Raw genomic sequence first — 16,571 nt, 5'->3', positions numbered from 1 at the left:
AGGGTTTTTAATGCTTTCATTATGCTTTATTGAAATAATGGTATTTATAGAAATTGTTATGTTGAACCTTAAAATCTTATCTTTGATTTACTTAGTAGACACTCATAACAAAACTGTTTCATTCAAATTTAGATCAAGTAAATAGTCTTCTAATTATTTAATCTGTTTCACTGATCTTATTAGGATGATAAATAGTTTTCTTCATGTATGTTATTCAGGAGTTTGTTGTCTATTTTCCATAAATTTATCGATCTCTTAATTCGATCTTGAAATTTCATAACATATTATATATTTTGAAGGTCTATACACTCAACCATATGAGCTCTTGTGGAACTTATGTTCTGGTAATATGTTCCACAGAATTTAAATTATATTCGTTTCTAACCACATTGAGTTTTTATCATGTAGTTTTACTGTCTGCCTTTCAAATATCGCAAGGAATGTGGAAGATTCTGTCACTTAATAAAGGAAGAAATAGAGTTAGTATTAATTGCTTGTTAGTAATAACTCAAATTTATATGACTGAGGAAAGTCAGCAGTATGTTAAGGTTTTACAAATTTGGGAGCAGAAGAATTACCTGTATATTTTATTAAAAATAAAAGTTGCTGCGGCTCTGAACTTGAGACTCTGATGATGCAGTTTCAGGGTCGGGAACTAGCAAACTATATTTTTAATGGATATACCAGGCTAATTTTTATGGTCAAGCATGTTTGGGAAACACTGCCATATACTACTTAATTTAAAAATATCAGTGTAGGATCTCTAAAACTATATTTTCCAAAGGAATTTTCCTACTTATCATTCTGACAAACACAAGCCTAGGGGAACTGTAGAGGGTAAAGGCAATGATCAGCAGAAACAATGAAAGCATGTTACATTAGCAGCTCCTATTTTCACCAATCCTTAAAGATCAGTCACTCACAGTGTGGGGGCAAAGAGAAAACATTGACAACCGTGTACACATTCTCAGTGTGATGTCCAAGATTAATTAATTTTACTACTTAAGTTTTTGTTATGGAAATTTTTAGCTTCTTGAAATATTAAAGGTAGGTATTGAGAGAAAAAAAGCATATTGTTCCTCTCTACCACTTTATCTTCTATTATCCTTTGCTCCAAAACATAAAATTATTACAGACTTCCAAATATCTGTTCATTCTAGAGTCTAAAAGTATTTTATACATTAAGATATAAAAAAGAAACAGTGTACATCAATATTTTAAGACATAAATATGTATGTTCTTCCAATGAAAAATTCCTTTATTCAATTATTTTTTCCAATTGCTTTCATAGACAAAAGAAGGTCTATATTACAAAATATGCAGGAAAGGTAGAAAACGGTTTTTTTTTCCTATTCTGTTACTGTCAATTATTGCATGACAATTTTTAGAATAAGTGTTTGGGCAAAGTAATTATAATGTGTTGAGTAGGTAGTGGTTATATACAGAGGATATAATACAGTAAATTAATTAAAAATAAATTGACTGTCCTATAATTGCATTCAATTTAGTGCCTAATAATTTGATTTAATATAGAACCCCAGTTTTTCTCTTGAGAAAGTTTAGTTGCAAGAATTCTTAATTAGAGGCTTGACAGTCATCATTCTTGTAATTTTAAAGATTAGAATATTCACGTGACTTGACTTGTCATATTTTTTGGGAGTCATATTAATAGCTATTTTACTTCGGAGCCACCAGGAGGCTCTAGATAGCTAACATTTTCAGACAGCATAATTTAATCTTTTTGTATTTTGATTCAATGCACTATTTGAATATGTATTCATGTAAATAAATCAGAAACTTCTTAAACACACAGAGTATACTTTTTCAGCATGAAGGAACTATTATCACTGTGTTTAATTTTAATGTTCTAAAGCTTTTCAGAGGATGAACAGCCCAGTATTTATTTTTAAAATTCACAAGACTTTTATAAAGTGATTTGATAATTTTCCTACTTAAGGTGCCAGGTTTTTGTTGCACTTTTTGGATTACGTAAATATTTGTGAGAGGCATTTGTCCTAAGGACTTAATGTCATGGGAAAAAGACCAATCTGGGAAAAAGTGCTTTGACATTATTTCAGGACAATTATAATGATAGTAATAGCATCTGTTCTTGATATTTTATTACCATAGAATTCAGTGTCTGAGAAATTTCTGAGTATAAAAGCAATACCACTTTTCCAAGTCCTTGCTGTATAAATGGATTCAGTGTATACCCGATTCAGTAAAAATGCGTTGTGTGTAGCACTGCACCACAGCATGATGATAAGTAATGCTTTGTGTATCATCATAAGTGCTCCGATGGTACAAACATTAAAGAAAATTTCAATGTGATTTCATGAAATTGGCTTCTGTGTAGTTATGCATAAAATATAGACTTTTAAATATAGCTCACACACGGGAATATGAAGTCTGAGGAGAGATGTATTCCAATCAAAGGACTTGAAAATTTTATTGTATTAATTAATAAAATCAAAGTAATTTGCTGAAATATATTTTGAATAATGTTTAACTATTTCAAGTGAAAATGACTAAATTAAATGATACTATCCTCACTTTTTCTCTACAGGGGGGGCCTGGTTCATCTGGAGCCAAAGGTGAGAGTGGTGACCCAGGTCCTCAGGTAAAAAAAAAATCTATTTTACTTATTTTATTTTTGACTATATTTTATCTAGTAGGATAATTGAAATATCTGCCATCTGTTTTATGAATAAAGAAATTACTTACATTACCTTTAGGCTCACATCACCTCCTCTAATTGAAAAATCCCTAGTGGCCAGTTGATTGCCAATAACTTGATTAATTTAAACAATATTTAAAAAGATAATAACCTAGGATGGGAAAAATCTTGATAGTAATAGGACTTTAGAATATTAAATTGGCTTGAGATTGTGCAGAGCAGAGAAGAACTCTGCAATTTTTTTTTTTCTTTTTTTTTTTGTGAGGAGATCAACCCTGTGCTAACATCCACCAATCCTCCTCTTTTTTTGCCGAGGAAGACGGCCCTGGGCTAACATCCGTGCCCATCCTCCTCCACTTTTATATGGGTCGCAGCCACAGCATGGCTCGCCAAAGCAGTGCGTCGGTGCACGCCCGGGATCCAAACCAGTGAACCCCGGGCCGCCGCAGCGGAGCGTGCTCACTTAACCGCGTGCGCCACCGGGCCGGCCCCTGCAATTTTTATATAATAATTTTTATATATACAAATTTTATATAGTAATACATTGCAATTTTACTTATAGTATCCCTGCCTCAAGCCCACGATGTTTCTGTGGAGAGTAAATCTAGCATATTCTCTCAGAAAGGATATTTAATGGATATTTAAAAGAAGCTAACTTCAAACTTCTTGTAGTGCTAAGGAAATTAAGAGAAATTGAGAATATCTGAGCTGAAAATTTTAAAAAGATTTTCCCATTATATTTACATGGTGTCAAATTAAAAGTATTATTTTTTCTTAAATAGGGATTAGATAGAGACATTCAATACAAGCACATTACAAAATACACTTATTCTAGAAAACAGAAAAAATGTGATATATTTTTTAAATGCATTCATTTTTAGATGAAAATGCTTCTTGATATACTCAATAAATATAAATTCAGATTGGGCTGCGGGAGCTATTAATTTTTCTTCTTCTCTTTAAATTAATTTTATTTTTAAAATATTGCAAAGTAAAATTGAATTTTAACACCTGTATATTTTCTTTATAACCACTACCACAATCATCAGAATAGAGAACAGTTCTATAACCCCAAACAATTTCTTGGTGCTACCACTGTACAGTCACATCCTCCCCTAACCCTTAATCCCTGACAACCACTGATCTGTTCTTCCTCACTGCAGATTTATCTTTTCAAGAACACCATATAAATGAAATCACGCCTTATGCAACTTTTTGAGACTGGCTTCTTTCATTCAGCATAATGCCTTTGAGATTCATCACAGTTGATGTGTGTGCATCAATAGTGATTTCCTTTTGTAGCTAATTCCCTTGTGTGAATGCACCACAGTTTATTTTGAAATGAGAAAAAAATCCAAAGAAAATTGAGAAAGGTATTTGGATGATTTAGAAAGTGGTGGCCTGCTTTTTCATGCTTGCTGAATATTGCTGTAAAGGGGTGGCAAGCTTTTACGGCTTAACTGGGAATTGCATAAAAATATTGAAATGACACTACATGAAAATCTAAGGAGCTTAATACTTTGCAAAGTTTATGAACTTTTGGATCAAACTCACCTCTTTATAAAATAGATGAATCTGAAAACATGCTGCAGTAGTTTTCATGGATTTTGCAGTTTTCCTTCACTCCTTAAGTCTAAAGAGCTACAGTATCAAATGAAGAATCGTTTTCACTAAAAACGAAGAAGTTTTGTCTTGTTATTATTGCCCCTTACCTTCCAGCTAGGGTACAGGGTAGAGTCCTCTCACTACAATAATTTCTTTAAAAAGCTATTCTTTTAATCTCTAATTATTAGACAAGCTTAATTTCATATTTCTATAATCATTTTACAGTGATTATGAAAATTATGTGTAATTTCAAATGTGTGTTATATTTTCTGCCACACTCATTCTATGCGTACCTAGTATGAATTAACTAAAAAGGGTATAGTTAATTATATACAAAAGCTTGTATAATATTTATACTGGAACTACATTTGATCTATTATTAGTTTTATAATTTTATTTTTAAAAAACGTGTATCAATTACCACATAAGACATTATATATAGACATAACATTATATAGTACTGCTTAAAGAGAGACACATATTGAAAATATCTAACCTTTAATCTGACATGGCATGGTACTAGTCAATAATTTGCATTAGGGATTGTCAAGTCATCCTCTGGCATTTTGTAGATGATTGAAAGAAACATGTATCAGGCACTGTGTTATGTTGTAGGAGTATAATGGAGAACAAGACAGATTTAAAGACAAATCCGTAGCAGTTAACAATTTAAGAGGAGATTCAACTATGAAAAAAGGCAATTATAATTCAGTGTGATAAGTGCAATAAAAGAAATCAATATGTATGAGAGGATCTCCAAAAAATGAAGGGAAATGTGAAGGACAAGAGATTGGAAATAGCAGAGGAATGAGATGGATGGTTAACAGTGTTTTCAGTCAAAGGAAATGTAAAACCACAAGGTTTTTAAAATAAAATGAATAATTGAGGATTTTTTAAAAGTTTAAAATATCACTTTGTGTTTCGTTTGTTTAAATGTGATCACATCTATATAAACTTAATAAAATAATGACTCTTTTTTTGCAAGAAGCCATTATAGAAAAATTGATTCTTCTGTCTACTATTTAGATTTTTACATAAGAAAAATTTTCTTGTGTTAAAATGATTAAGATAAATTAAGAGAATATAAATTTCTAAAACCATCTCTCTCAATGTGATTGAGTTTATTGATCACGAATTCTATAAAATGAATTAATTATGCTATTTTGATATAGGGCCCTCGTGGTGTCCAAGGTCCGCCTGGTCCAACGGGAAAACCTGGAAAAAGGGTATGGTTGGTTTTCATTGCATATTTTGAGGGCATCTGAAATCATTAGTTATCTTTTACTCTGTACCAGTAGGAACCCCTTTTGCTTAGTCGTATTCTTGGCATTACCAGGGTCGTCCAGGTGCTGATGGAGGAAGAGGAATGCCGGGAGAACCTGGGGCGAAGGTCAGCAGCTCATATATTTGTATATTCAGATCTTGTATGTCAGTTCACCCTTGAAAATTTTATATTATAAAATAACGTTTCTTGATATGAAAGAATATTTCACATTCAAATTACAGTACAGAACTAGGCTGGGAATGTGATGATGATGATGATGATGATGATGATGATTTTACAGGGGGATCGAGGATTTGATGGACTTCCAGGTCTACCAGGTGACAAAGGTCACAGGGTAAGATATACCATTCTATTACTTTTTATACAGGAATGTCATGAAATTTTAGAATTGATGTACTTTAGGAAATCAGAAGAAAAAAATTAATTTAAATATTTGTGACTCCATTTAGTAAATTATTACATCTACTAGACACTTGAAGAAAGATAAGTAGAATTACACATGTGATATCAATATAAGTTCTTTGTTTTCAGACATTGAAATACTTAATGCAAACATAATTTGAGGCTGAATTAGTTACATGTATGTGGAAAATATCATATTTATAGAAGAACAAGTGTGGAGATGTAATTTTGCCTCTAATTTTTTGATAATTGCTTCAATTTTCCTCTTACATTTTGTATGTGGAAATATACTCAAAAGAAGACATCTGTAGGCAGTCTGACACTAATATAAAGATATACTGGCCACTGTAATTTATTATACTAAATTAGATGGTTCTGGTAGATAGAGACACCACAAGCTATTCCTTTGTGATAATATGAGCTTGCAATCCAATGCAAGAGCTTGTAATTTGCTAAGGCTAAATGCTGAATGGCAATCCAATAGATATTTTTAGTGCGAAATTAAGTCAAGTCTCTCAAAAAAAGATCAGCTGTGGATCTTCTCATTTTTCTTCTCCAGAAGTGAAGGATGAAGGTAGGACAACCTTCAGGTATATTGGAGAATATATTAAAAAAAAGAGAGAATCCTAGGGATGTCTAGTAAGATATTTAGTGTGGGCCTATGACATGTCAAGAGAAACATATAATTTTGTTTTTAAAAAAATCCAAAATTCTTTTAGTCTTCTAGAGTTGTGCTGATTTAATATGAATTATTTTAGAAGCAGAAAAAATTTAAATTAAATTAAAATCACCAAAGTGTATCCATGTTTAAAACCATCTTCAGCAAAATAATTTTCTAAATGGGTTAGCTTGTAATAATTACATGTCTGAAAATTATTTTAGGTATTTTATTTAAATCTTTTTCTTTTTAAAATTCAGGGAACATTTTTCCTAGCATACAATATGTAAAGCCAGTTAATGTGAAATTATGATTTATCTCTGAAATGTTCTGTGGAGGACACATAAAGCATTAGTTTTCTCTGCCAAATGTTCTGTTTATTCAATAGGATAGCTGTAGGATAGACTTCTAAATATTCCACTTTATTTCATATTCTAATTATATTTGTGTTTATTTAATAGGGGGAACGAGGTCCCCAGGGTCCTCCCGGTCCTCCTGGTGAAGATGGAATGAGGGTATATTAAACTTCATTTCTTTTAAGAAATGTTTAAAATTACGACATGAGAGAATAAAATCATGTTGAAATGATACATTGTCTAAATTGCATTACCCTCCCACTTATTTTGTCAACGACAGGGAGAAGACGGAGAAATTGGACCAAGGGGTCTTCCAGGTGAAGCTGTAAGCAGCTTTCTTGCTTTTTAAATAATACCCTATTTTGGAGGAATTGTAATTGGTGTGACACAAATAAAGTCAATAATAAAGTCAGGTGACTATTGCAGTTTTACCAAACTAATCAGGCAATTGTTACGTGAAAAAAATTTTAAAAAAGATACATAGAGCTCTTCTTTTGTTGTAGAGAAAGTCGTAGACAATTGAGGGGAAAAACCGTAGAATATAACATGTTGTCAGCTGAAAAAACTTACCTAGTTTTTGTTGCTGTTTCTCTGTTTTGTTTCAATTTTTTACATCATCAATAGTGTCAGAATCTATTTATGTATTTAGGATAAATGAATCTTATTACCAGAAGAAACAAAAAAATGAGGAGCTTAGTAAGTACAATTTATAAGGATAAAATGTGCTAGATTATGTCATTTTTTTCCCACTGAATATTACAAAATGAGGAAACTGAATTGGGAAGGTTTAGGCAAAGCTAGTTAATCAAAGAACTAGGCTAGAAGCAAGCCGCATTATAGAACCTGTCAGCTCAAAGGCGTAATAGCTCAAGTGAATATGAGAGACGGTAAATTATTGTATTGACTTTTCTAAAGAGGGAAAAGAAGGAGGAACAGATGGACGAGAGGGAAGATGAAAAGAAATCGATTAAGTTTAAATAAGAATTTTAAAAGTTCTTTAAAGAAAATGATTTCTACAATCTGCAGATATAGTTATTCAGCTCTTTGTTTCTTTCCCTCAGTAGAATATTCTCTCAAGATGGAATTTACCTAAATGTAAAATAAATAAGAATCAGGACTTTTCTATTCGTATAGTCTATCTGATTGAATAATAAGATTTAATAAGATTCACTGTTGCCATTCAAATCAGAAAATGACACAAAAGTGACTTACTTAAAGTGTTAAAATATTTTCTATTTTTAAAATTTCCCAAGAGATTCATATGTAAATTTATAGAATCAAAGAAGCACAGTTTCTGTACTAAAGACTCACTTATCCATTTTGGCTTCTGGATCAATATAAACACGAGGTATTTGTGTTATATAAAAATAGTGTTTTAAACATCACTTTTGGTGTGTTAAGGGAAGATGTACAAATATTTTTATTCTAAACATTATATTAAAATTTCTTTAAAGGAAGAAGTGTGTTTTGAAGGCATTTCTTTTGAGAATGTGCTTTTTTTTTCCTCTTAGGGTCCACGAGGCTTGCTGGGACCAAGGGGGACTCCAGGACCTACAGGGCAGCCTGTATGTATTGCTGGAAACTCAGGATGTTCTAGGGAAAGCTTGTTGCCAGACTCTTTAAAGCCTGGAGGCTGTGACAGCTTTTAGTGGACAGCCAAGTGTTCACTGCCTTGTTGTGTTCTAAGACCTAATGATGCTGCCTCTCAGTTTAACTGATCATTCCATACTCCACCTCCTTTCTTTCTTTTCTCTTCCTTTTAGTTTATCCATATTATTGTTTCATGTCAAATTCCCAACATACGGGAAAATGCTGCTAGGTTATCTTCAATGTGGACGTGGATAGGAGAGTATAGACCATGCCTTTTTCGTCATTTCCATTAAATCCTAAAATGATTTTCAGTCACCCTAGGCTAGTGGTTGTCATGCTCTTAGGTTAGTCTTTTTGATTTTCTGTTGTAGCCTCTAAACTTATAAATATCCATATGTATTTTTTTCTTCATTGAAGGGTATTGCCGGTGTAGATGGCCCCCCAGGTCCAAAAGGGAACATGGTATGTAGAAAATACCCATAAAATTACTCACTTCTGCAAATTGGCTACTAACAAAATACTCTTGTTGCTAAATCTAAGATAAAGATTTCTTACAACATTTTGCTAAGTACATTGGCTTCTGCTAGCGTTAATATTTTGCAAGATTTTCCAGATTATCTATAGGGAAAATTGATTTGGGGACTATTTTTCAATTGAGAAGAAAAAAACTTATTATGTGAAACAGCTCTATTAAAGACTCTTTATATTTTCCTATGGCAGGGTCCCCAGGGGGAGCCTGGACCTCCAGGGCAGCAAGGGAATCCAGGACCTCAGGTAAGTCTAAGCCATCACAGCTCCTTTGAGATAATGGGGTAAGATGGTATCTTTTTTACTAGAAAATTGACAGCCTCAAATTTTTCTATGTAGGGCTAAGAATGTTTACAATGTGAATTCAGGGAGATAATCCTTTTTTCCCTTTCTTTTTCTTTTTAATTTGAGCAAATCTGCAGAGGCCCCTTTCTTCCAAGAGAAAAATGAGTCATTCAGTGTTCATGGAATGCCAGGACTAATGGCCACACCTGCAGGAGGGTTCTGAATAGGGTCAAATTACAATCCCATTGCCAAAAGAGTTGCTTGTGTAAAACTCCTCATAGTGTTCCAAAACTTCATGGAGAATGTGGGGGATATATATAGAGTCTCATAACTCATTTCATGTGAAATAGAGGGCTAATAATTTACTATTTTAAAAATGTATTCTTGTGATGTGATTCCTGATGTATGAAATTTATTCTTTTAAAATAGGGTCTTCCCGGTCCACAAGGTCCAATTGGTCCTCCTGGTGAAAAAGTAAGTTACTTTGTTGTTCTAGTAATGTCTGGTAACAAGTTTGGGTTTTCAACCTTAAGCAGGTGTAAGGCCTGCCTTCTGTTTTTGATAAGTTATCTAGATGGCTCAGCACATAAGGAATTAATCTGGAATTAAACCATGAGAGTACAATGTGAGAAGTCATTTATACATCTCTGAACTGTAAATGACAAAAATTTCACAGAAAGTTTCCATTTGGATAGCTTCCAAATGTGACATTCTCAGCTATATTAATTTCAGAAACATACTGATATGAGTGAGTTTTCTCTTTATTTTGGTTCTCCTTTTATTTCTCATTATTTAAAAAATGTAATTAGGTTTGCTTGTGACAAAGGGTTTCTAGCAAGATCTGATTAAGGGAAAATTGTGAAGTTATCATTACCACCATTTCTCATGTATAAATGGCAAATGATGTTCTTGCTAATAACTCAATGTCTGGATCAAAACAAGAATAAGTCTTTAATTGAAGAGATGTCTTTTTCCCTGATCTCCTCTGTGAGATTCCCTGAGTAATATTTCCTGTCCTCTGTAGTTACAGCACAATGTTAGCTGATTCTTTCTAATACCTTTTTTCTTATTTTTGCTGATTTCTCTGAACATAAGATTTTTTAAAAAATTAACAGCTTTATTGGGATGTAATTTCATACCATAAATATTCACTCATTTCAAGTGTACATGTCAATGTTTTTTGGTAAATTTACAGAGTTGTGCCACAATCAAATTTTTAGAATATTTATACCACCCCAGAATGAAACTTTGTGTCAATTTGCACTCCCCATTCCTCCCACAGACCTAGACAACTGCTAATCTGCTCTCTCTCTCTATAGATTTGCCTTTTCTGAACATTTCATACAAATGTAATATATAAGTGAATTTAATATATGAATTTAATCATATGAAATGAATATAATATGTGAAGTTCATGTCTGGCTTCTTTCATTTGGCTTAACGTTTTTGAAGTTTATCCATGTTGCAGCATATATCAGTACTTTACTCATTTTTATTGCCAAATAGTGTTCCATTGATTGAATACCCCACATTTTGTTTACGTATTCAGCAGTTGAGGGATATATGAGTTATTTACACTTTTTAGCTATTAAGAATACTGCTGCTCTGAATATTTGCATATAAGTATTTGTGTAGACATGTTTTCAATTTTTTTTGGTAGATACTTAGAAGTGGAATTGCTGGGTTATATGACAAATCTATATTGAACATTTTAAGAAGTTTCCAAACTGTTTTCCACAGTATTTATACCATATTTCCTTCCTATCAGTAATATATGAGGATTCTAGTTTCTTCATATCCTCACTAAACTTGTTATTGTTTCTCTTGTTGATTACGGTCGTTCTTGATGGTGTGAAATGGTATCTCATTGTGGTATTAATTTGCATTTCCCTAATCACTAGTGATGTTGAGCATCTTTTCACGGACTTATTGGCCATTTCTATATCTTCTTTGGTAAAATATATATTCAAAACCTTTGGTAATATTCTAATTAAGTTATTTATCTTATTATTAAGGTGTAAGAGTTAACCTATCAAACTTAAGTGGTCTTTAAAGTACTTTTTCTCTGTGCCTCTTTTCTATATGATGACAGTATTAGAGTGCTGTTGGAAAATGGCTTATGAATTTAAGATGTTAGGTCCCAAAGGGATTTTAAATCTTTACTTACATCAGAGATTTAATCTGTGCCACTCATCATATTTTAGATTAGCTCATCATAACCATATTATTTGTAATAAATTGCACTTGAGGCATGCACCTATGAAACTTTCTACCACGATTTTATCAACTATGCGCTGGATTCCTAAGAGGAATTTGCTCTTAAGGAAAATTAGTGTATTATTTGAATTCTGTTTGTGGAGCCAAAGGTAAAATATAAGATCTGGTTCACTGCACTTGTGGTAAGAAGAGAGACATCTTAAACACAAGCTGCTTCTTTCTCTACTCTGAACATACCAGCTTGTGGGTTCAAAGATAGTGTCTTTCCATCAAAAGGAGAAAGGAACTCAAGAACATGAAGGAAACATGTTTTATTTATATGGCATCTATGGTATATATTTTATTTTCTATCTATATTAGTTTTATTTTCTTTATGATATATTGTGATCTGTTTATTCTGGTTCAAGAGCCTTGTCTCTCAATAGTTGGTGAATAGTGTTTTCACTTGGATTATAGTATAATCTAACAATTAATATAATTTAAGTAATGACATATTTTTAATTTCTAATAACTTTTATATCTTTGTCTTGTTATTATATTTGTTATATATTATATAGTTAATATATTTGTGATAAAACATTTTGTAAAGTTTAAGTTAATTAACTAAAATGGATCACAACTATATTGGTTTTTCTGACATTTTGATAACAAATATACTGAATACTTCCTGTGGTTTAATTTATGATGTCAGAATTTACATCACATACATTAATTGCTTTACAGAAAACAAATGGCATTGTATAACACTATGAGCTAAGTATGAAACAGAAAGACACAAAATAAACATTAGTTAAAGGCAAGGACTTTGAAAACATAGATATGGTTCTGGGTTCATTCATATTGCAACTCTGTCACATTTACCCAAACTCTTAGATAATGATATTTCATGGAATTGTTTGAGACTCAAAATGTTAAAATGAATTATGTATATATATATTTATATTTATGTAAATTGATTAATTTAGTGCATAGAAACACGATATATTTTAACTGTTTTATTAAAATCTAAAAAGGTGACATTCATTCATTGAACTTTAGTCTCATTCCTCCAGGGAAATAGCAAGCAGTTAAGAAAGCAGACTAAATGTTCATGGAGCTTCCATTCTAAGAGAGATGGATTGATTTTAACTTGATTAAAAAATCATCTTATCATAAAAGAGTTTTACTATTTCTAATCTACCCTTAAATATATAGCAACAACAAAAAACCCATGTAATATTGCCCACAAAGTCATTGTCACAGAAATATCACATCTACTGATAATAATAATCAATGGAATAGTTCTGCATTAGTACTCTCCATTTTGTTTTTAAGAAATAAGACCATTGTCTTGATAGCAAAAGATAATTTAAGTGACAGGCAAAATATTGCCGTTAAAAACTTAGTATTTTGTAATAGTTATTGCATAACATTAGATTACTTGACTGAATATGACTTTGCAGAGTGTCGAAGGGGATTGAAATTTTTAAATTCTTTAAACGATATGCAGTTAACCTCAGTTATAAAATCTAAATTGTTCAAGTTAAAGGTTGTCTTTATTTTTTGTTGTTCTTCCATAGTGATTTAAGTGAGGCTTTCTTGTAAAACTCTGTACTATCAGTCTACGTGAATACAGTGCTTTTCCTAAATACTCTCTGAGAATAGAAGAACCTAAATTATGTCCACAGTCTAGGATTGCTGCTATATCCTTGCCCTTTCAGTTGTTTCTAAATCCTGGCTAATAACTTGACCAGTAAGCAGTAATAGCTTGGGCTCTGGGGCTTGATAAAGTTGGTTATTCTCAGCCGAACGCCTATTTTTCTCCCAAAAAAGGATCTACTTTTGCAATAGTCATCCTTACCACATTCCAACCTTAGCAATGGTCAAGTTAAATGAGATTTGAAACCTTCTGTGGTAAACAGGGATTAGAGTAATCTGTTGAGGAAATAGTTATTTTGTTAATATTTGTTAGTTTCAGATTAGATGATGTCCTTTTTACATCAAAATATTAAATTTGGGGCTGGCCCCAAGGCCTAGTGGTTGGTTTGGTGGCCCGGGCTCATGAGTTTGGATCCCAGGCTTGGACCTACACCAGATGTCAGCCATGCTGTGGTGGCAACCCACATACAAAATAGAGGAAGACTGGCAACAGAGGTTAGCTCAGGGCAAATCTTCCTCACCAAAAACAAAACAAAACAAAACAAACAAAAATATTAAATTTATTTTTCTTCATATCTTATGAATAACTGTCACACTATAACTTGTGTTTCTTAAAATATTTTAATAACTACTGATGTTTCATCAATGTTACTATGTAATTATTTGAATTGGCACTTAATATCATTGATGGAATATCCAATGTTTGCCTCTTCAATGATATAAATCAATGTATTTCTGACCTATATTGCTTTCCTTTTTATTCTCTAAGCTCTAGTTTATTGTGGTATGCAAAAACTAATTTGTTAATTAGAAAAGACACATTTAGGACTACTTAGCAGCCCAGAAACTAGCATATGTTTAAGATATGTTAAATTTGATTTTCATTTATCCCTATATACCATTTCTTCTACATGTTAAAAAGTATTTAAATGTTCGTTGCTTATAGATAAATGCCAGTGACCCAAGTTAAGAATTTTATTAGTAGTATATTCCTGTGTCCAATGTCAGACTTTTCGTTATTTTCATTTTTTTAAACTAAAATATTCTCTTTCTCTGTTTGATTAGGGACCACAAGGAAAACTAGGGCTGGCAGGACTTCCTGGTGCTGATGGGCCTCCTGTAAGTAATAGTTACCTGGTCATTAATATTTCTGTATATCATCTTCAAAAATAGATCTTACATGTGTTTTAGAAGTGATTTTATGAATTCAGTAATAAAAGCAAATGTAGCCAGTAATTAAACATTGATCTCTCTAAAATACCATTTCATCATGTCACATCCATATTGCAAAATTTTTAACAAGCTTGCAGTGGTCTTTGGATAAACTCATTCTGGTGCTCTAAGCCGGAATCTCATATTTTCCTACCACTCACTTTTCTCTCAGCATGCTCTAAACTTTTCCATTGCTATACCTTTCTTTGTGTTCTTTTATTTTCATGGGAAGCACTTTTCCATCCTCTCTTCCTTTTAAAAATACATGTTTCTTGAGAGTCCAGGTGAAATTCCTCACCATTTGTAAATTTCCTCAGCTATCTTCCGTAAAAATTCCTCAGCCCTCAGGGATTTCCTCCTGAAATATAACAATGTTTATTATATCCTATCACATAGTAATAAATAATGTAATTATTGTTCTAGTTGTTATTTTTAAATTTTGTTATTTATACTTTTTTTTTCTCTTCAAATTACTTACTCAGAGCTAGGATACAAAATTTTTTTATCCTGCCTCTACTTGTTTTTATTAAGTACAGTTACAATGGGGCTGTACATTTTTATTTACTGACTCTCAGTAACTTTATTATTAACGCTATTAGTATTTATGATCTTGCTATATTTTCAGATATCCCATCCACATGGCTCAGTTGCCTTTTGAAGATGCGTATATGATTATTTGACCAATATGCAAAATAGAAGTCAGATTGAAATACCTTTATGTAAGACTCTAATTGAAACTGGGTTGAATTGTTGATGAATAATAATATATATTGTTTTATGTGCTTTTCCCAAGCTCTCTCAAATACATTATGTAGTTGATGGAACTTACATCCATCCGATATAAGCTTGTTATATTTTCTTCCAAATGCCACAGTTTCCAATGTTTTTTAAAGCCATATACAGTGATGCAAAATGTTCAATATGTTTTGAAACATAAGGAGTAAGACCTCAATAGTGAAAAAAAGGGAACAATTTCATAGTGTTATAAACTACCATTAATGTCGCATCTTACCAGTATATGTTTTTGCTAAATACAGGGGCATCCTGGAAAAGAAGGCCAGTCTGGAGAAAAGGGTGCTCTGGTATGTTATAAAGTATCTATTTAAATGTGCTGTCACCTTATCTCTAAGAGAAAAATGCTTTACTTTGATCATCTCTATGATATATATATTCTTCTATGATCACTTAGGGATATGAATATTAGAAAATAATTATCAGAAAGTAGTTTATCTCTACCTGTAAATATGTCTTTACTTTCTAAAGAATTTTTGCTATCATTTAAATATAAATTATGTACCTATAGTTATCTTTTGTGTAGGGTATGGTAAATAAATGTCTTAGATAATTTTTAATTTTGGATTAGCAGTTTTATCAATTACACTCCATTCTCTGTTTTTTTTAAAAAATATTCTCATGATCAGAATTAAATCCGCATTCTGCATATGTAGTATTTGTGGAATAAATGACCATAAATGATAATAATGAAATTGGACAATAATTACTGAATATCATTAAGCTGTTTATGTTACTCCAATTTTATCTTCAATTATTACTTTCAGGTAACCTTTAAATAAGAGGAGGTCGAATTATAAGAGCAACGATTATCAAAATATCTAAATAAAATATCAAAATAAAAGCTTATTCAATGTTAATACTATTTTGGATTACAGTGCAGAGTAGGATCATTTTGGTTTAGAGCTGCTAGTTTGGGATTAAAATAGTCAGCATTACTACAGAAATTATATGTTTGACATATTGTTTTCTTTAGGTAGACTAGCGAAATGAAGCCAGCTGTGGAAAATACATAATTTTGATCGTATTCTTCATGATGTGAATGCTGCAAATTTATACTTGTTTTCTGTTACAAATGATTAATCTTATTGGTTAATCTATAAGGGTCTATTACAGACATTGAGGACATCAGATTTTTTTCAGGTTTAGAAAATTAGTTGTTAACCATATAATTATTTACATTATTTCACATACTTATAATATTTATCTTTTTTTTTTTTTTTGGTGAGGAAGATTAGCCCTGAGCTAACATCTGTTGCCAGTCCTCCTCCTTTTTGCTGAGGAAGATTGGCCCTGGGCTAACATCTATGCCCATCATCCTCTACC

General features: G+C 31.9%; 1 protein-coding gene across 1 annotated transcript in view; it reads left to right on the top strand.

Moving 5' to 3' along the window:
• Positions 1–16,571, top strand: part of COL11A1 (collagen type XI alpha 1 chain) — a 206,523-nt gene that overhangs the window by 86,808 nt on the left and 103,144 nt on the right. Inside the window, exons 15-26 of the mRNA XM_058538650.1 lie at positions 2,567–2,620; positions 5,455–5,508; positions 5,619–5,672; positions 5,848–5,901; positions 7,089–7,142; positions 7,264–7,308; positions 8,495–8,548; positions 8,991–9,035; positions 9,294–9,347; positions 9,816–9,860; positions 14,307–14,360; positions 15,491–15,535. Coding sequence (XP_058394633.1) covers positions 2,567–2,620; positions 5,455–5,508; positions 5,619–5,672; positions 5,848–5,901; positions 7,089–7,142; positions 7,264–7,308; positions 8,495–8,548; positions 8,991–9,035; positions 9,294–9,347; positions 9,816–9,860; positions 14,307–14,360; positions 15,491–15,535 — 612 coding nt within the window. The remainder of the gene's footprint in view (positions 1–2,566; positions 2,621–5,454; positions 5,509–5,618; positions 5,673–5,847; positions 5,902–7,088; positions 7,143–7,263; positions 7,309–8,494; positions 8,549–8,990; positions 9,036–9,293; positions 9,348–9,815; positions 9,861–14,306; positions 14,361–15,490; positions 15,536–16,571) is intronic.

This window comes from Diceros bicornis, chromosome 4, assembly GCF_020826845.1.
Source record: "Diceros bicornis minor isolate mBicDic1 chromosome 4, mDicBic1.mat.cur, whole genome shotgun sequence".
In the NCBI taxonomy this organism is placed as follows: Eukaryota; Metazoa; Chordata; class Mammalia; order Perissodactyla; family Rhinocerotidae; genus Diceros; species Diceros bicornis.
Note: the sequence above shows the minus strand (reverse complement) of the source record. Positions and strands in the feature narration are given on the sequence as shown.